Below are 21,127 nucleotides of genomic sequence, written 5' to 3' on the forward strand. Positions count from 1 at the left end.
CCTCTCCGCAATCTTTTTAAGAGGCCTGTACTGAGGATAACTATAAGCATGCATTCGGTGAAGTTCTCAGTGTACTGTCCTTCTTAATAATCTGGAATATTTAAAACTGCGTTTATCTCCTTAAGCACGGGACTCCTCTCTCTAAGCACTGGAGGGCCGTAGGGCTCTGGGGGTCCCAGGTGGGGTCCCAGGTCGCCAGCATCAGCCTCCCGGGACTTGTTAGAACCGCAGTCTGTCCAGCCCGCCCCAGACCTAGTAAATCAGAACCTGCCAGGGAAGGGGGAGCCCGGGGAGCCTGAGGCACGTGAAGTTTGAGAACGACCGTTGTGTGGAAATCAAGCTTTTTTCCTTCCGTGAACAATTACTTATAAATTTGAGAATTAAGTCTATTTATAGTAGGGAAAGCCTTTTGACTAGCTAACGTTTCCACGTGTCAGTCATTAGCTCCTTTTTTTGTTGCCTTCAGTCTGAGTCAGCGCTGTGTATGTTTCGCCCGAGTGCCACTGACTCACAGGAAGGGTGGGAGGCGTGTGGCCGGGCCTGGGCGCGGGGGGTGTGGAAAGCTGACGCCCCCCTGCCAAGAGGGTCCCTTTCTAGGGCGTCTGGAGCAGAGGTGGCCCATAAATGCGTGCCGTTCGTCATGTTCATTTCCCGACAAGAAAATAACCTGTTAGCCCATGAGTTTGCTTGTAACTTAGTAAGCTGCACAGTCCAAGGGGAGACTCTGAAAATTTGAGGTGAGTCTTAAAATCTACTTGAGTAAAAAAAAATTATATTTTACGTAACAATTTAAGAGATAAGTAGTATGCTTTGGTTAAATAGTGTAGGGTTTCTTTTTATATCAGTATTCATTTATGGCTAAAAATAAGTCGTTGGATTTTAGGTAGCTAGTTTAAGGGGAATGGAGTCTTTATAACTTTTGAAACTATGAGTGAATACTTCTGAAGAGTCAAATTATAAATGAGGCAGCGTGTGAATGGAGTGCATTTGTCAAACAGACTAGCTGACTACACACAAAAAATAAATGGCATGTTTAAAACGAATTCTTTTTTTTTTGCATTTTTTGATAAGTTAATGGAGAAAATATATAAATGGCATGATGAAACTATCCTTTGTATTCTTGAATTTTTTAAATGTTTTAAATTGAGAAGAATGAAGGAATTTCATAACAATCAATAGAAAACCAAAGTAGGTTGATCAGTCTTTGGAGGAGGGAGCTGGTTTCTGGGTGTAAATCCTCCCCCCTGCTGAAGGGTGAAGGTGGGGCTGGGGAGAGACCCTGGGATCCTCCAGCCCGGCCCCCTGCCAACAGCAGGAAGTAGATTTAGTGTAGGGCCCCAATTATGTGTTCATCTCCCTTTCCCTCGGGCGTTCCTTTCTTTCCGCCCTCTACCCCGCAAGAGCGCCCTCTGCCTGCCTGTCAGCGCCCCTGCCCAGTGTCCCCAGCTCACTGCTCCCACCAGACCCTGCCAGACCCTGCCGTCCAGCGAGGCCTCCCTGCCCTGTGCCCACGGGACTTCACGCTGGGTTTCTGTTGTATTCCTGTTGTGCATGTTTAACTTCCGTCCAGAACTAAGTCAGAAGCCTCTCTAGGTCAGAGAATTGTTGCGGCCTTTGTGTCTTAGGTAGAATGAGCTCGATAAACACTCGCCCACCTGACTGAGGAGCGTCCCCATGCTCCCAGGACTGCCCGTGGCCCTGAAGGTGCCCCGTCCTCAGTGACACTTTGCACAGAGCAGCAGTCAGTGACAACCAGATTGGACGGCAGGCCACCTAGCGTTCCTGAGAGTCTCTCGTAGGATTCCTAGCTGTGCGTAGCATTACCCGAAGTTGCCTTTGTAAAAGCTAATTTGGCAGACCTGAGGCCGACCTAAGACCATTGACACATGGTTCGTTGTGTCGCGTGTTCTCTGTCTAAAAGGGGTGTGAGCTTCTCCTCTGGGTAAAGTGGCAACAACAGGAGCTGTGTCCCTCTCCTAAAGTTCTTGCTTCGAGTGCGTACTTCTAGGAAATCTGATAAAACTTGCGGTTTTGTTTCCGTGTGTGTTTGTGCTTCGCCCGCAGGAGAAATATGAATGTGCTTTAAAGAGAGCAAGCATTAAAATCGTGACGCCCGACTGGGTCCTGGATTGCATATCTGAGAAGACTAAGAAGGACGAAGCCCTTTACCATCCTCGTCTCGTCGTTTATGAGGAGGAAGAGGAGGAGGAGAACGAGGAACCGGAGTCCCCGGAGGAGGCCAGCGCGGAGGAGAGGTCCAGCCCCGCCAGCTCTCAGGACGGCTCCCCCTCGGGCGGCCAGCAGCTCTCACCCAAGTCGAACGCTGAAAAATCCAAAGGGGAATTGATGTTTGATGATTCTTCAGATTCGTCACCTGAAAAACAAGAGAGAAATTTAAACTGGACGCCCGCGGAGGTCCCGCAATTAGCGGCAGCGAAGCGCAGGCTGCCTCCTGGCCAGGAGCCCGGGTTAATTAACTTGTGTGCCAATGTGCCGCCCGTCCCAGGGAACGTCCTGCCCCCCGAGGTCCGCGGTAATTTAATGGCTTCAGGACAAAGCCTCCAGAGTTCCGAAAGGTCAGAGATGATAGCCGCTTGGAGTCCAGCTGTGCGGACCTTGCGAAATATCACTAATAATGCTGACATTCAGCAGATCAACCGGCCGGCCAACGTAGCACACGTAAGTCACTCTTTAAAAAAACAAAGATTTAAATACTGGATTTTACAGCCTTTTCAAATATTTATTTTATTGTCTTCTGCTTCTTCAGGACAAGTAACTTACAAGCAGTATTTATTTGTCTGAGAGCACGTCCCACGGTCTTTATCTGTGTATACGTACACGTGTACGTATTTCAGTGTCATAAATGCCGTGTACGAGAGGGTGACGGCGGGCACGTAGTTGGAGGCCTGACTGCTGAGTTGGCACCAGGACGCCAGTGGCGGGCGCTGCCCCCGGAAACGGCTTCCACGCTTGCTCGGTTTCATTAGCGGTGGCAGCAAAGAGGAGCCTGCAGGCTGCCAGCTGTTCCTTGTTTGCTTATACCGAACTCCACGGTAGACAAGTAGCGTAACATAAATTAATTCACTCGTTGACGGAGCCTTAATTTTAATTTACAGTTTTGTGATTGGAGCCTGTTGGTACAGGATGGACCTTGAAAGTTGTCGTAAACGTTTTTCACGTGAAGACGGAGAGGAAGTCGTCCGTGTGGTGTGGGCCCGTCTGCGTATCTGGGGCCCCGGAGGCAAGATGGTGAATGAGACAGACGGGCCCCGCCCTCCTTGCAGGTGGAGCAGGCCGACAGTCAGCATAGGTCTTCGGAAGGCAGTAATAAGGGGTCGTGTACTATGAGGGCCGCTGGGGGAGGAGGCCCCTTAAATTAAGCGGAGACTCAACTGCAGGCGGCCCTGGGCAGAACTGAGGGCAGAGTTGTGGGTGAAGGGGCAGCGGCTGTGAAGACCCCGCAGTAGGCGTGACCTTGCTGTGTTCCAAGGCAGCGGTCCCCAACCTTTCTGGCACCAGGGACCGGTTTTTCCGCGGGCGGATGGGGGTGGGGAGGGATGGTGCGGGCAGTGACACAGGCGACGACGGGCAGCGGGCAGCGGCAGGTGAAGCTTCGCCGCCCACCCGCCACTCACCTCCTGCTGTGCGGCCTGGTTTCTGACCGGGGGGTGGGGGGGGTTGGGGACCCCTGTTCTAAGGGAGGAAAGTCATTGAGACTTGAACTTAGGTGAGTGGGTGGAGATTGACATGTAGAGTCTTGTCTTCCATGTAAGGAGCCACTGGGGGGATCTCGTCGGGGTGGGCAAGTAGCTGCTACTTATTACGAGTCGCAGCACCACAATCGAGTCTGATGGCGGGGGAGGTTTTTAAGAGTCTTTATTGCTTAAAGATGCAAGGAAAAGCGCTCTTCCTCCCCTCCCTCGGCTTCAGCAGTGACCAGTTGATCGTGCCTGGTCCTCGAGACGCCGGAGGGGTGGCATCCCGAGAAAGGCGGGCAGGGTGTGTGGGGAGAGACGGGGCTCAGGGGCTTCGGGGACAAGGTTCCGACAGTCGACACGAGATTCTGGGAAGACGTTACCGCAGCCGGTTCGGAGCCAGTGTACGTTGACGACCCCAGCTTGGGCCGTCAGGCAGCATGAGCACAGTGGGGCCTGGCCCAGGCAGGGAGGGGCCGCGGAGGGCAGCCCCGCGGCGACGGGCACCCGGCAGCCCGGAAGGGAAAGCAGTTTGGGGTGCGGTGGCTTTGGTGATAAAGGCGGAGAGTAAGGTCACGCACCAGTCAGACGGGCCGCGTTCCGCTCAACACGTTTAGTTTGGCCCAGATAATTTAAATTTGATTTGCTTGCCCAAATCGTGAGATTCTCTGTGACGATGGGGTTTCCGGGCTGTCTTGAGAAGTGGATGGTGTCGTAGAACGGAGCTGGCATCTGAAGTCTGAACGGTGCCCGTCCTTCATGGCCGAGCAGCAGCTGCGCCCTGTGGACCGGGGCTCCATCTGTGTGCTCACTTCCCACACCCCAGCCTTCCCGAACTCCATTCCGTCGTGCTTTGTGTTAATCCCTCTGGTCGTGGAGGTGAGTTTGAGTCTGAAGGGGGACTGGCAGCAAGAGGCTGAGGGAATGAGGACGAGGTCTCTGAGATGAGGTGGTCAGAGAATGGCAGGGCCAGGCCTCGCCCGATGGTGTCACCAAGGCTCAGGGAGAAGGTGGAGCCCAGGAAAGAGTGGGCGCATCTGTGGGCGCCTGGGCCTGCGTGTCAGCACCCAGCTCCGCAGGGGCCTCGCGGAGAGCGAGGAGGTGGTCAGAAGCCGGAGTACGCGGGGCGGGCGGGACGCGGACGCCAGGCCAGAGGCAGAGCGCGGAGGGGAGATCAGAAAGAAATTGGGGGCGTGGGGAGGCTGGAGGGCCAGCCGGTCTGGAGAGGCGACCTGGGCTGTTCAGGGGGCCTGCCCTGCTGGCAGGCGGAGACCCACGTGGGCGCTGGGAGGATGGAGGAGCCGGTGTGCAAAGCCTCTTCCCCCATCCTCAGCTGAGGAACGAGGAGCGGGAACAGGACGGAAGTGCGGAGCTGTCCGTTCACTGGAGGGTAGAAGGCACTGCTGGTCAGTGACTGGGCGTGTCTACTGGATTCCGCATTTTTCAAATACAGTGGATGTTGACTTAAATCCCAAGTTGCCTCCATTTGGATGTAGAGGTAAACTCATCTCATTGGAAATGGAAATGCTGACTACACGGGGCGGGGGGCGGGGGGGGGGGGGCTGGGCGTATCTCTGCCTTTGCGTCGTCCTGCAGGTCGGACCTCCGCAGAAGACGGACCTGATCTACTCAGCCGCGTGCAGAGGTGGGACCAGTTCTAGCGAGGGAATGGTTTTGATCACTAACGAGAACGCTTGCGAAGAGGTCCGAGGGTTCTTAAGCAGTGTCAGGACACTGGGCCACTTTGCTGCTAGATGGGAAGAAAATGAACCTTTGAAACTTTAGAAATAAAAGATTTGGTTTAAAATTAGATCAGGGGGTTGAGGAAACATAGCAACCATCAAACTCCTGGGTTTTTTTTGTTTTTTTTTTTTTGTTTTTTTTTTGTTTTTTGGCGGTACGCGGGCCTCTCACTGTTGTGGCCTCTCCCGTTGCGGAGCACGGGCTCCGGACGCGCAGGCTCAGCGGCCATGGCTCACGGGCCCAGCCGCTCCGCGTCATGTGGGATCTTCCTGGACCGGGGCACGAACCCGTGACCCCTGCATCGGCAGGCGGACTCTCAACCACTGCGCCACCAGGGAAGCCCCAAACTCCTGTTTAAATTGCAAATTTCTGGTGGTTAGGAGCCATGTGGTGTGTATCATGCTGTTTTATAAAAATGTTGTGGCTCTCAGTATTAAGTAGTTTAAGTAAAGACTGTGGCAACTATGAGGGAAAAATTCAAAGTTGACGTTCACTAAAAATTGTCGTTGGCAGTGTGGCGAATTGTGTGCTCAAGCAGTTAAGAGTCTTTTTCTTTGATTCTTCAGGACTAACATAGGTTCTCGGCCAGAGGCAGATCAGAGGGTTGAACAAGCCATGTGATGAGTGTGCAAGGTGTTCTAAGGGGCACCTCACACCCCCTGGCCTGCCGGGCTGCCTGCTCCCCAGCCAGGCTGGCCAGGTGCATGCACGGCTTCCCAGGCCATTGTCCACCTCTCAGCCTGGCTGGGCTCTTGCCAGTGTGTCTCTGTCTGCTCTGAGTTGCCCTCCTGTTGCGTCCTGGCCTCCCCCAGCCCCTTCAGAACATGGTCAACCACGGAAGGGGCCTCCAGCTGAGTCCTGGCCCCGGGCGTTCCTGCCGGCCCACCTGACGCCACCAGGAGCTCCCCTGGCCTGGGGAGCGGCAGTCAGGTCAGCCCTGTTCGTGATGGCAGACAGGCAGGCTGTATCGGATCTACCTAGGCTTTTACTTCTGGGGGTGAAAGAGTAACATACGTACAAAAGTTTAAATTTTAATGGTACCACAGGCTGTAAAGTGATGGTAACTCCCTCCCACCCCTGACCCCGTGACCCCTATGCCAGACCAGTGTCCTTTGTGTGGGCTCGTGGCCCATCTGCGGTACGCGGGCCTCTCACTGTTGCGGCCTCTCCCGTTGCAGAGCACAGGCTCCGGACGCGCAGGCTCAGCGGCCATGGCTCACGGGCCCAGCCGCTCCGCGGCACGTGGGATCCTCCCGGACCGGGGCACGGACCCGCGTGTCCTGCATTGGCAGGCGGACCCTCAACCACTGCGCCACCAGGGAAGCCCCTGCTGCTTTTTTATGGAAAAGTCAGCGTCCCAAATGCTCTTCTGTATACTTGGGCAGGGTATGTGGTGGGGTTCGTTTCTCCCTCCACTTTACTGGGTATTTTTTAACACTTGCGTAGGGAAGAATTAGTCATCCTGTTGATTACAAACGTGTTGAAAACTTTTTTTCCTGCTCAGAGCTCAACTTGAGGAGTTTTCAAAGTACCCAAAGAGTCTCCTTATAGAGATGTCTTACCTATAGGCTGATTTCAAAGACAGATGTACTCAAACCCTTGAGGTTAACTGATTTCAATTTTAATTATTTCACCACTAAATCCAAAGTCTGTTACTCTTGCAAATTATATAACCTTTATGTTTTGGAGTCTGTTTTAAGTGAAAGAGATATGTCAAAAACATATTTGAGATTTTTGTATAGGTTTGGTTTATGTGAAAGTTGCATTTCTGGAGTTTTATTTAAATGACAAGGATGTTTTTAATAGGGATAAATTGTATCGATTGACTTTTGGTAAAATCTGTTTGTTACTGGCTTCCTTGACTATGAGAAGTTGGCTTCCAATTTTTCTTACTTGAGCATGTTGGGAAAATTCATTGTATGACACGTTTCTTTTGTTACATCCAGCGCTGCGCAGGGTAGTAAAATGACGTGGCGATCTGACGCTCAGCGAGCTGGTGTCTCCTGGTCCCGGTCCGGCCCCTTCCCGCCTTGCAGCTTGTTCAGCTCTCAGGCCGACTCCTGTCCCTGGGAGGGAGGGTGAGCTCAACCCCAGCTGGCTGGCGGCGGGGTTCTCTAGCTTGAGGTGTTCTGTCCCACGTGCGGAGCTCCCGTCACCTCTGAGGAAGGCGAGTGTACCAGCTGTGCTGAGGGCCTCTCGGCTGGGGGAAGGTCGACCACGCAAGCAAAACTAGTGCTGGTGTCTCTTCCGTCCCTCGTTCGTGTGGCAGAGCAGGACGACCGCAGACGCGAGGGGCCGGCGGCTGCTCTCCAGGGTCACCTGTGTCCCGTCCTTCACAGGTCTTTGCGTCCTCCTCTGCCGGACCCCTTGCTCCTATGGGAAGTGGCAGCTGTGGGAAGGGAGGCTTGGGTCAGGCTCTCCGGCTGCCGGTGCCTTCGTGGCCGGGCAGGAGGGGGCCCCGGAGGGACAAGGCCGCGCCCTGGGGCCGGCGAGGTCATTGTGGCCGAACACCCGTCCTTCTGCTCTAGAGCACATCGGCCACTTGAGCTTGTGTGGGTCAACTTTCACTCGTTAGCTTGTTCCGCGTCACTTAGGTTAGTTTCACATTTTGGTGAAAATGTCTCACAATATGAACTTGTTTGCTTCGCGGAGACTGGTGATGCTTGGTGCACAGGAGACAGCGGCAGCTGTGTTTGCACTGTTGCCAGCGAACGTCTGGCTGACGGCGTGTAGGGTGTGCTGTCGCCCTCCTGATGAGCTGCTGACGACCCCCTCGCCTGATTTCTGTTTCCAGATCTTACAGTCCCTCGCAGCTCCAACAAAGACCTTCGAGCCGCAGGTGAACCACAGCCAGCAGAGCCATGCGAACGCAGCGCTGCTCAGCCAGGCGAAAGTGACCCCGGAGTCACATCTGTCACCGCCGGCCCCGCCGTCCGTCCTGCACCTGCCGCCCCAGCAGGCCCTGCAGCTCCAGCAGCAGCCTTACCCGCCGCCGCCGCCGCATCCGTTTCGGCCGCCGCCGCAGGCCCCCCAGCCTCAGTTACCCCCGCAGCAGCAGGCACTGCAGCACCAGCTCGCACACTTGCAGCAGCTCCAGCGCCTGCACCAGCAGCAGATGCAAACGCAGGCGCCCCAGGCCCCGCCGTGCCAGCCGCAGCGCCAGCTGTTCGGACACGACCCAGCAGTAGAGAGTTAGTAATGTGGCTTCTTCCTTCTTTTTCTCCCAAAAGTCCTGTACTTACTTGGAGAGTGTTTGCAGGTAGGGTAAGGATTCATGCCAAAATAACTCTTGGAAAACAGGGAACGGGGGTCTCGTTACCTAACAAAGGATATAGTTAGGAGGACGGAACAGTTAGATTTCTTTTGTACTTTGGGACGCCATACCCTGAAGTGAACAGTGGCGTCCATAGAACATCAGGCTGCCGCAGGGACCAACTCGGGATGCTCAGTGCCCAGGCAGGAACCGTTGGTTTCGTGTTCTCAGCCACTTAACGTAGACAGGTGAGCAACTGTGTTTGCAGCAGTGTGCCAGAGGTCCTCACCGTACTGGTGGATACATGATGGTCAAGCGTGACTCGCTTCACGCATTCATATTGAACTCTGCAAAATGAGCTTGTTTATGTTTTGTGCACACATTCATGCGTTTGGGACTTTAATGTGTATGATTCTATTCTAGTTCCAGAAGAAGGCTTCTTACTGGGATGTGTGTTTGCAGTTGCGGATTATCCAGAGCAGATGTCTGACAAACAGCTGCTGGCCACATGGAAAAGGGTAAGGTTACTGAGATACATATACATATACGTACACACATACATATAATATCTGAAGGTGTTATGGGCATTTTTATTAACACCCCCCGGGACCTTGGGCAGATCCGCTGTTTGGGCTTCAGTTTTCCAAACTGTAAGGGGAAAAGGTTGGACTTTCTCATTCTTAAGATTATTTTCAGTCCTGAAATTCTGAGTGGCACGGATGACTTGTATATAACCAGGGGTGTGGGAAGAAGATGGGGTTTTGGTGCTCTCGGGTCGGGACCCTGGACTTATACGTAGCTGTGTCATCTCTGTTCTCCAAAGGCGAGTGGTTGGAAGGGACCGCAGAGTCCTCTAGCCCAGGTGTGGAACTGAGTCCGTTGATTGATTTATTAGTTTGCACAGTGGCCTTTAAAGAAAAGGAAAAGTAAACACTTTCTCTTGCAGTGCCACAAATCAAAATTGAGCCCAGTTTTCTTTAAAAACATGAGTTTGTGTGCTTCAGATGCGTCTTCAGTGGGCTTCCCTGCAAGCACTGTTGGTGTTTAAGCCCCCGCCATGTGCCAGGCAGTTTCAGACCTAGGGAGCGCTGGTGACTGAACAGGAGCGAGGAAACCGTGAGACGGCTGGAGGAGCAGCCGCACGCTCAGGTGACGGTGAGCAGCACGTTGGGTGCTGGAGAGCCTGGAGAAAGGCGCTAGCCGGGGCGGGTGCTTGTTAAGCAGAGGACCCCGTCTGCGAGGCCGAGGCCGAGTAAGAGTTCAGGGGAGGGAGGGGTCCCGGTGGAGAGAGTGGCATCGGCAGGGCCGCGGGGCCGCGGAAGGGGCGCGGCAGCGGGAGAGCACGCTCCTGGGGCCGGGGTTAGGGTTGGGGTCCGGGAATCACGGAGGGCCGGAGACCAAGGCCAGGCCGTCCCTTCCAAGACCCAACTTACCTGGCGCGTTGTAGGAACCGGAGTTTGCTCCCCATCGTCTTGAGAGCGTGTGGAGCGTGGGCAGGTGCGCGTGTGGCCGTGAGATGTTGGGCACGGAAGGCCAGGGCGGCGGCTGGGCTGGGGCTTGGCTGGGAAGCACTGAGCACCCGAAGGAGGGCAGTCACCAGGGGCAGGGGAGGGGCGCCTGTCTGACAGTTACAGCGGCGGACATCTTTTGTTTAATTAATTATGGAAGTGTAGGGGTAATGATAGTTAGAAACTATCCTGAAAAAAAAGTAGAACAAAATTCAGAGATACGAAGAGGTGTGCTTTCAGTTTTGGGGGTTTTGTTTTTGTTTGTCAGTTAAAGGGTTAGTCCGAGAGGTCCAAAATTAAATCCTAGAAGTTAGGGAACAGAGGAAATGAAGGCAAGAAAGTTGAAAGAAGGTCGCTTATAACTGAAGGGCGTTTCTGCAGATTGAAAGGAGAGAAGAGGGCGCTGTTCGGGCCACCGTGAAGGTGCAGCGTGTGAGGGGTGCCCGGGCTCAGGGCTTGAGGACACGTACCAGTGGGACCTGGGCGGGCGTCTGGCTCTCAGAGGCAGCCCGTGATTCCCAGCCCGGGATGCCATATCCAGTCCGGCAGTCAAATGGGACTGTGGGATGAAGATATTTTCAGACTCCCCCAGTCAGAAACTGTGCCTGCCGTGTGCCGTGCCACCCAAGAGGAGGGTGTGGCCAAGGGTGGGGCTTGACCCAGAGATGGAAAGGGATTCCGAGGGTGAGGGTGCAGGGCAGTCCAGACAGGCGTGAGAGCTGGTGGAGAGGCACCAGCCAGCAGCGGAGCAGGGGGCGGCGTCCGGGAGGGACGGCACGGGGTGGAGGAGACAGGTCGCTGGAGGGGCTGGACCGTGTTAAGCGGAGGTGACACTGCGTTCATCTTCTGTTGCTGTGTGACGACTCCCCCGAGACTCAGTGACTTGAAACAACAGACACTTGCTACCCCGTGGTTCCTGTGTGGGCTGGAAGTCCTGAAGCAGCTCGGCGGGTGGCTAGAGCCCTGGCCCCCAGGAGGCTGCATCTGAGGGCTCTGCTGGGCTGCAGGAACCGCTTAGAATGCCGCCCCCACGGCTCTTGGGGGGCCCCACCACCCCCCGCCCCGGGCCTCTCCAGGGAGCGCATCCGCTCAGCATGGCGCCGACTCCCCCGTGGCTTTGCTGAGGCCGCATGCCATCGCCTGGCGCGCTCTGTTGGTCTGGCCCACGCTCCAGGCCGAGTCCAGCCCTGGCCCCTGGAGGGAGGAGAGTCAGGTGACATGCTTTTGAGCCAGCACGTTGCATTTCTTTGAAGAGTCTGGGAAAGAAATAGTGAAAGGTACGTGGAAAGCTGAGAAAAAGACAGGTGAGAAGGAGGGGAATGAGACATTTGTTAACAACCAGGGAAAGCAAAAGTTAGTAGCAGAAAGGAACTTCGTCCCGGTGTGCCCTGATAGACCAGGTGGTGAGCCGTACTGTATTAAATCCCAAAGGCTGATTGAAATAGGGACTGTGATAGAACCAAATTAGGAATGTGCACGTGTGTGTGTGTGTGTGTGTGTGTGTGTTTTAGTTTCTGGGGGGAAGGTGGCCTCCACAGTAGGAGGCTGGTAGATAACATCTAAAGCTAAAAAAGAAATTGCATAGAATGTGTTAGAATATATTAATAATTACCAGAAGGAGCTAAAGAGCTGGATATGGCAGCCTTAGGGGGGTGGAAAGTGAATGGGGTACTAGCAAACTGCTGGTTTTGTCCTGGGCCTTATTAAACTACGTTTATGCGTCACTTTAATCAACGTAAAAATCAAATTTTAAAAGTAGTAAATGGAGAGGAGTGGGTCAGGATGGCAGAGGAGAGCGACGTGGAGCTCCGCCCCCTTCCACAGGTGCGTCAGAAATACGTGCACATGTGGAAAGGGCTCTCACACAATATCTACTGAACGCTGGCAGAGGACCTCGGACTTCCGAAGGGGTGAGAAAATCTCCACGTCACCAGGTAGGACAAAAGAAAAAAGAAAAAAAGAGAGAGAAAGGAATCAGGATGGGACCTGCGCCCTTGGGACGGAGCTGTGAAAGAGGAAAGGTTCCTGCACCCTGGGAGGCCCCTCCCTGTCAGGGAGATCAGCGGGGACAGAAAGGGAGCTTCCGAACATACAAAGAAGAACTTACACCAATCCTTCTCAGACTCTTCCAAAAGACTGAAGAGGAGGGAACACTCCCGAAGACCTTCTGTGAAGCCACCATCACCCTGATACCAAAGCCAGACAAAGACGCTACCAACAAAGAAAATTACAGGCCAGTATCTTTGATGAACATAGATGGATGCAGGAATGCTCAACAAAGTATTAGCAAACCTAATCCAACAAAACATAGATGATAACACCATGACCAAGTGGGATTCAGCCCACGTTCATGAGGATGGTTCAGCAGACACAGATCAATCAGTGTGATACAGCACATCAACAAAAGAAAAGACAAAAACCACATGATCATCTCAATAGATGCAGAAAAAGCATTTGACGAAATTCAACGCCCATTCATGATAAAATCTCTTACCAGAGTGGGTATAGAGGGACCAAAATATAATAAAAGCTATTTATGACAAACCCACAGCCAATACAATACTCAACAGTGAAAAGCTGAAAGCCTTCCTGCTAAAATCTGGAACAAGACAAAGATGCCCACTTCACCTCTTCTATTCAACATAGTTTTGGAAGTCCTAACCACAGCAGTCAGACAAGAAATAAAAAGGTATCCGAATTGATCGGGAAGAGGTAAAATTGTCATTATATTCATATAACACGGATACATACAGGAAACCCTAAAGACTACACACAAAAATGAATTCAGCAAGGTAGGAGGAGGAGACAACATACAGAAATCGGTTGCATTTCTTTATACTAATAATGAAGTATCAAAATGGGAATGTAAAAAAAAAAATTCCTTTTAAAATCATACTCCCCCAAATAAAATACTTAGGAATAAACCTGGCCAAGGAGGTGAAAGACTTCCAGGCTGAGAACTATAAAACATTAATAAAGGAAATTGAAGATGACTGAAAGAAATGGAAAGCTATCCCATGCTCTTGGATGGGAAGAACTAATATTGTTAAAATGGCCATACTACCCAAAGCAATCTACAGGTTTAATGCCACCCCTATCAAATTACCCATGACATTTTCCACAACTAGAACAAGTAATCCTAAAATTTATATGGAACCATAAAAGACCCAGAATTGCCAAAGCAATCCTGAAGAAAAAGAACAAAGCAGGAGCCATGACCCTCCCAGACTTTGGACAATACTACAAAGCTACAGTAATCAAAACAGTGCGTGGTACTGGCACAAAAACAGACATATGGATCAGTGGATCAATGGGCACAATAGAGTGCCCGGAAATAAACCCACACACCTACAGTCAGTTAATCTTCAACAAAGGAGGCAAGAATATACAATGGAGAAGAGACAGGCTCTTCAGCAAGTGGTGTTGGGAAAGCTGGACAGCTGCATGTCAATCAGTGGAGTTAGAACACACCCTCACACCTACACAAAAATAAACTCAAAATGGCTTAAAGACTTAAACGTGTAAGACATGACACCGTAAAACTCCTAGAAGAGAACACAGGGAAAGCATTCTCTGACTTAAGTCATACCAATGTTTTCTTAGGTCGGTCTCCCAAGGCCGTAGAAATAAAAGCAAAAATAAACAAATGGGACCTGATCAAACTTACAAGCTTTTGCACAGCAAAGGAGACATAAACAAAATGAAAAGGCAACCTACTGACTGGGAGAAAATCTTTGCAAATGATGCAAGTGCCAAGGGCTTAATTTCCAAAATACACAAACAGCCTCACACAACTCAACCACAAAAAACCAACCAGTCGAAAAATGGGTAGAGGACCTAAAATAGACATTTCTCCAAAGTAGACATAGAGATGGCCAATAGGCACACGAAAAGATGCTCAGTATCACGAATTATTAGAGAAATACAAATCAAATCTACCATGAGGTACCACCTCACACAGGTCAGAACGGCCATCATTAAAAATAACAAATACAAATAACAAATGCTGGAGAGGGTGTGGAGTAAAGGGCACCCTCCTACACTGCTGGTGGGAAAGTAAGTTGGTGCAGCCACTATGGAGAACAGCACGGAGGTTCCTCAAAAAGCTAAAACTAGAACTACTGTGTGATCCAGCAGTCCCACTGCTGGGCATAAACCTAGACAAAAGTATAATTCAAAAAGACGCACCCCTGTGTTCATAGCACTATTAACAATAGCCAAGACGTGGGAGCAACCTAAATGTCCGTCGACAGATGAATGGATAAGGAAGACGTGGCACATACCTACAACGGAACATTACTCAGCCATAAGAAGGAATGAAATAATGCCGTTTGCAGCAACATGGGTGGACCTAGAGATGATCATACCGAGTGAAGTAAGCCAGACAGAGAAAGACAGATACCGTATGATATCACTTAGATGTGGAATCTAGAATGCTACACGAACGAATCTATCTACAAAACAGAAGCAGACTCATGAACACAGAGAACAGACTTGTGGTCGCCCAGAAGCAGCGGGTTGCGGGGCGGATGGAGTGGGAGGGAGTGTGGGGTCAGCAGGCGTAAGCGAGAGCGCAGAGAATGGACAGGCGGCAGGGTCCTGCTGTAGCGCACAGGGGGCTGCGTTTAGCATCCTGTGATGAACCGTAACGGGAAGGAATATTTCAAGAAAAGGATGTGTGTGTGCGTGTGTGTGACTGCATCACTGTGCTGTGCACCTGAAACTAACGCCACGTTGTAAGTCAACTAGACTCCAGTTTAAAAAACCTTTTTTTAATAAAAAATTTTAAAGTTGTAAATGAAATGGAATTGTTTCGTGGGGCAGGCCTTTTTAACATATAAAGTTCTCGCTCTTTCGGTATACAGCGTTTTAAGTCTTGACCAGTTCCCCTTAGTGCCACACAACCACGTAACCACTGCCGTCGAGGTACGGGACAGTCCCCTCACCCCAAAAAACTGAATCTGTTTTAAAAAAATAATTTTCTGGTGTTCACAGACTTCATTTTGACCTTTTTTTTGTTTTGTTTTTTTCCCCCTTTTAGAATAAAGTTTCTTAAAAGCAGTGATTCTAGCCCCGGGGGACGATTGGCAGTGTCTGAAACATTTTTCACTGTCGCAGCTGGGGGAGTGTTATTGGCGTCTCGGGGAGAGGTCAGGGGGCTGCCGGCCCCCTGAGATGCTCAGGATCCCCCCCTGCGGCTCAGTCAGCTGGTGTAAAACGTCCGTAGTGCCCAGTTGAGAAACCCTGTTTTAGAAAAAGCATTCCACTTTTCCTTTGGAAATTCAGATAGAATGGTGTTAAAGTTCATTTTTATTGTACAGTGCAGGGTGGAAAAGTCCGTAGATATAGCCGATAGCATCTTTTCTACTTTTGGGGAACTAGACGATGAAAATGTGTAATGGATTCTTTTAGTAGCCGTCTTATCTGAAATTACAATTCCCGCTTCCCCTGAGCGCTGGAGGTTGACTGTGACTCTGGGTCTTGTGCGTGTCTAGATAATCCAGGCGCACGGAGGTGCTGTGGACCCCACGTTCTCGAGCCGCTGCACACACCTGCTCTGTGAGAGTCAAGTGAGCGGGCTGTTCGCACAGGTGAGTGGGGGCTCAGCTGCGATGGAACCGAGTCTGTCCCTTTCTCTGGACAGTGTTAGCGTTCTAAGTGACTCTAGTGATGATCGTGTTTGGAAAGGACTCTTTTCTACCTCTGAAAATAGAAAATTGCTTCTTGCTAATTCTCCTCGATCTTTGGTGGGTTAGATAGATACCTCTGTGGCCACCAGGCCTTTCTGTCTGTGAGGAATGGAGAAGGGGACATCCCAGGTGGTGCTAGGGGAGGGTAGACGGCCTTCCGCTCCAGTCCAGGGCCACACTGAATGAAGAGCGGCCGGAAGCAGGATTTCTTAACTGTTGGGGGATTCGTATGCAGGCCTGACCCGGTCAGCTCTCCAAGCTTCTGTCCTCCTGCAGAGCAGACGCTTCCTCCTCAGTATTACCTGCTCTCATCCCCTGAAAGTTCATTTCTTCTCTTTTCTTAAAAATGTTATCTGTAGACAGACGGGTGTCAGTGTGTGTGACACACGGCCTCTAAGGAACCCCTGTTACAGAGCAGGTAGTGGTGCCTGTGGGGAGGTGCTCTGGGCTTACTTTTAGGTGAGCAGTTGCATTCTTTCGTGACTTGTGTGCGGGGCCCTCTGTGTTCTCATGGGGCGGTTTTAATTTTGATGATCAGAAAATGTCATCTCCTTCCGTGACTGAAGTTATTTCCAGGTTGTCAGACGTGTAGCTCTTCCCCCCGTGGTCGGCTCTCGTTCTTGGGTGGCCGGTAGTGTTTTCGGGGTGTGTTAAAATTAACCTGCGACACCGTTGCAGTTCATGACTTCAGTAAACTGAGTGCCAAGCTCGTGAAATTCCTTTATTTATAGGACTCCCATTAAAGGTGGCCTTGTTAGCTGTCCAGCCTTATAGTCTGTGTTTAGCCTGCAGTGAAAGCCCCCGAGACCAGCCCGTGCTCTTGCGTTTGCAGGCGGTGAAGGAGAGGAAGAGGTGTGTCACGGCGCACTGGCTGAACGCGGTGCTGAAGAAGAAGCGGCTCGTGCCGCCCCATCGGGCCCTGCACTTCCCCGTGGCCTTCCCGCCCGGGGGGAGGCCGTGCTCCCAGCATGTAAGGCTCGCCCCTCCTCCTCTGCCGGGGGTGGGGGGGTCGTCTGCTCCCGTGTCCTCCGTGGGCTGCGAACGGCCCGCTGGCCGGTGCCGAGCGCGATGGGCATCTCACTTCCTTCTGTTCTCCTGTAACAGTCGCGGCTTCTGCACGGAGTCACTGTTTCATTGACTCTCCTAAGTCTCTGACACCGTTTCATAAATTCCTGAGATAAAGCAGGCGACTCACGCCAGAAGTGGCTGCTGTTGGCCAGACGTTATCACTTGTGGGTTCTCCCACTTAGCTGAGCTCAAAACTGGGATCAGTAAGAAGAACTAATATTTACATGCTTAATACAATAGCTTCGTTAAGATTATCTGAACGGTGTCGTAGTAACACAAAAATGGTTTTCCCATACTTGGTAGGTTTCTTTTCCATCCCCTTGCTGGCTGTGTGTGTAACATTTTCACCATTAACAAAGTTCTGGTTTTGACATTCTTAGAGATGATGTCACCAGATGCCTCTTGTGATGCCAAAGAGGGAATGGAAACACGTGTCTATAAAACAAGGAAAATGTAGAAGAAAGTTTTATTAACTGGGTTAAATTGTCGTTATGTTTTGGCCTTACTTGCTCTTTTTCCTTAGATTATTTCTGTGACTGGATTCGTTGACAGCGACAGGGATGACCTGAAGTTAATGGCTTACTTGGCAGGTGCCAAGTACACGGGCTACCTCTGCCGCAGCAACACGGTTCTCGTCTGTAAAGAGTAAGCACGGTTCTGAAGCCGCACCTAGTCTTCAGTTTACACACTGTAGTGCCTGTTTCAGCACTTCTGTGTTTCTTAACATGCCACAGTTTTGTGATGGAAATTAGGGTGTGAACATCAAAGTCTGTTAACAGGATAGCAACGATACTTATCGTAATGCTAGCAGAAGAATTAAATTAGATGAATTAACGAGATGCAGTTTAGCCCGGGTAACAGCAGTAAGGTAAAGGTAGGCCTAGCGATGATCTCGTGACCCATGTGTGCGCTTCCTTACCAGCCAGGGTCGGCTCTACAGAAACATCCCTGCCTTTTCTAGTGTGAGAAAATGTGGACTGGCTTTGTTGAATATAAATATAAATTTGAACACAGAACTCTAACATTTAATAAATGTGTTTTCTCTTCAAAAAAAAAGACCAACTGGTTTAAAGTACGAGAAAGCCAAGGAGTGGAGGATCCCGTGCGTGAACGCCCAGTGGCTGGGAGACATCCTCCTGGGGAACTTGGAGGCCCTGCGGCAGATTCAGTACGGCCGCTACACCACCTTCAGCCTGCAGGACCCCTTCGCCCCGGCTCCGCACTTGGTCTCAAACCTTCTGGGTAAGCGGGGCCGGTTCCACGTGGCCGCCAGCTTGCGTACGAAGCACCGCCTGTCTCGGCTTCGGCCCTCTCATCGTTCTGATTTCATTTCCCGTTTCCTTGCCACACTGTCTTCGTCTGCACTCTGCCCAGGAGTTTTTGTTGCTGTGTGCTTTGGTTTGCTTTTTCTAAATGGACTCTCAGAGGTAGAAGGAACGTGCAGAAGCCTGCTGATCTTGTCTCAAGCCGGCTCTGGTCTGTCCAAGGCGCCCCCGTGAGCCGTAGCCCACCTCCCCTTCAGCTGCGCAAAACTGGTGGAAGGATCACTACCCCGACTGTACACAGTACAGCACTTAACGTTGCTGCATTCACTGAACTGAGCGGTGCTCCAGAAAACGGGCGTTCAGTTCGATCGCTGCGTTGACGTGCTGTCTCTCAAAGGAGCCTGTTAAGTTCCAGTCTGAATGGCTTCAGTCACGAGAAGGCTCGTCTTCATTTTGAGCTGTGGTCTGCTTGCTCCCCTGTGACGCACCTGCTGGTGTGACGTCACCTCGTCCTCAGTGGACACGCACCCTCGGTCGCCGCCCGGCGCGCTGTGGTCCTTGGTGTCAGCCCCCTCTTCGCAGTCGGTTTCTTAGAAGCCGGACCGTGTGGCTCCCAGAACTGGCCGGGGGGACAGCACACGCGGGGTGGGCAACCTCTGCTGTGCCTGCCCATCACTGCAGCCGCTTAGTAACAGTCCTCACATTTTCCTCTTATTAAAGGTTGTCCGCCAAGCCACCCTGTGTCCAGGATTACCCGCTCCTGAAAGGGCTTTTTGTGTTTTTGTTGTTGACGATACACTTCCTTTTTTTTTTTTTAATTGGAGGATAGTTGATTGATTTACAGTGTTGTGTAAGTTTCAGGTGTACAGCGAAGTGAATCAGTTTTACATACATGTGTATCTGTTCTTTTTTTTTTAAGATTCTTTTCCCGTGTAGGTCATTACAGAGGATTGAGTAGAGTTCCCTGTGCTCTACAGTAGGTCCTTGTTGGTTATCTGTTTCATGTATAGTAGTGTGTGTATGTGTCATGAAAAGGCTTTTGTAACACGGCTTATCTATTTACACAGTATATCTGAAAAGTAACCCGTTTCTCTCTTTAGATGCTTGGAGAGTCCCGTTGAAAGTGTCAGCAGAGTTGCTGATGGTATGTCAAGCTCATAACCTTACTTTGGCTGTTAACTGTGTATTATACACATGCAGGAGGGATACATTTGTATCTGTGAATTAAGAATTCTTTTAGTAGTTTGTCACCATAACAAATGAGGGCTGTATCTTCTCGCCTGTCGTAGCTGTTTAGTATACCCTGCATCTTTTTTTTTCTTAATTGATGATATTGTCAGTTGTTATTCATATTTATACACGTTAGGAACATTATCGCTTCAAAGAGCTATACGATTGCTTAAAGAATCGGAGAGCTGAGTAAGTAAGACGACGTGTTTCCATAGGGTCAGGGAGGCAAGAGCTGAGGCGTTAGTGCAGTAGCCCTGGACCCACAGCTCACTCTGCAGGAGCCCGGACCTCACCGTGATGGGACTGTTCCCGCATGTCCCAGGTGGGGTTCCAGCCCGCTGGCTGAGCTCTGATAGGGTACCTTCAGGAGGGACCGTTCTGGACCTGAAGGCCAGCAGTTGGTTGTTAACGAAACAAGTGCGGGGGGTGGGGGGGGGGGGCATCTACACTGTCATCTCAGGTTGAGAGGTCATTGCTTCAAGTAGTGAAACAGAGAGAAAGTGTATTTGTGGACGAAGGTCTGCATAGAGGTGAGGCAAGGGTGAAGGCTGACTCGGGGGTTCCTCCAGGGGCACCGGCCTCCCCCTGCCCTTCGGCTCAGCGTCTCCGCAGGTCAGGGGCTCCAGCTGGTTCCAGGAACGTGGGCGCCCCGCACCTGGGGCCCGGAGCGGCCTTCAGCACCTTGCCCCGCCCTCCAGAGCGCTGTGGCCTGGTCGTCCCGGACCCTCGTGGTGACGTCTCAGTTCAGGAAGAGTCTCTTTCTGGGCGTGTAGTTGCAACGAGTGTGTTTTCCAAATTCCAAACTGGGACACAAGACAAAATATTTGAAGTGAAAAGCTCAAGGTTGAGGATTAAATCCGTAACGTGAACAGAGAGAGGGGTGAAGACGTTTTAAAGAACTGCTGGGTCTGGTGAATAATGAGGGCACCAGCCCAGGGCTTCCCTGGAAGGCTCGCGTGTGTCTGTCTCTCGGCTGGTGAGGCGTGGTGGTGGGTGCGTGTGTCTCGTACGCAGTGGGGTAGGTGGAAAGCTCTCGGAAGCGACTGTATTACTGGGGAGACTGATTAAAGTAAATCATATTTTAACCACAGGGTGTACGACTGCCTCCCAAACTGAAGCAGAATGAAGCAACCAATACCCAGCCCTCTTCCAAAAGAGCCAGGTACGAAGAATCGCCTTTTTTTTTTTTCTTTTCTTTTAATGGTTGATGAGCTTTTACAGGTTTGTTTTAGAAAATGGTGGCAGTTGGGAAAGTTCCCTGAAATGTTCACAGTGAATAGGATTTGGAAGGATTTGCTGATTGCGTCACAGCTTTATCGTGGCACGTCTCATTTCATTGCTGGAGATAAACAGGGAATAGCCAGTGTTTTTTCCTCTCTTATTAAAAAAACAGTTGAATCTTCTCCTTTAACCAGAACCGCCGCCAGAACCCCCGGTGAGCTGCTGTGGTGGAACGGGGGTGGGGGACTGGAACCCGCTCCAGGCGTCCTGGGTGTGGGCCCGGGAGCCTGCGTCCCGACCCCTGACCCGGCGGGTCGGCAGGGGGTGGCTGTGTGCAGACGTGCGCTGGTCTCACCTGGTAAAGAGAAGCCGGCGGCTCCGTTAGAACCCAGAGGCCCTCCAGGCCGTGCTCTGCTCAGCGAGGGGCTTCCTCTCTTCCCTGCCCCTCAGCTCT

At 51.5% G+C, this 21,127-nt stretch overlaps 1 protein-coding gene across 1 annotated transcript in view; it reads left to right on the top strand.

The window, feature by feature from the left end:
* The window catches only part of PAXIP1 (PAX interacting protein 1), a 48,075-nt gene that overhangs the window by 17,133 nt on the left and 9,815 nt on the right, over positions 1 to 21,127 (top strand). Inside the window, exons 6-14 of the mRNA XM_089917960.1 lie at positions 2,065 to 2,679; positions 8,233 to 8,629; positions 9,115 to 9,209; positions 15,695 to 15,790; positions 16,722 to 16,859; positions 17,481 to 17,602; positions 18,015 to 18,199; positions 19,323 to 19,366; positions 20,544 to 20,614. Coding sequence (XP_089774086.1) covers positions 2,065 to 2,679; positions 8,233 to 8,629; positions 9,115 to 9,209; positions 15,695 to 15,790; positions 16,722 to 16,859; positions 17,481 to 17,602; positions 18,015 to 18,199; positions 19,323 to 19,366; positions 20,544 to 20,614 — 1,763 coding nt within the window. The remainder of the gene's footprint in view (positions 1 to 2,064; positions 2,680 to 8,232; positions 8,630 to 9,114; positions 9,210 to 15,694; positions 15,791 to 16,721; positions 16,860 to 17,480; positions 17,603 to 18,014; positions 18,200 to 19,322; positions 19,367 to 20,543; positions 20,615 to 21,127) is intronic.

This window comes from Delphinapterus leucas, chromosome 9 (assembly GCF_059928025.1).
Source record: "Delphinapterus leucas isolate spDelLeu-1000000601 "Yukka" chromosome 9, BTC_Dleu_Yukka2, whole genome shotgun sequence".
NCBI lineage: Eukaryota > Metazoa > Chordata > Mammalia > Artiodactyla > Monodontidae > Delphinapterus > Delphinapterus leucas.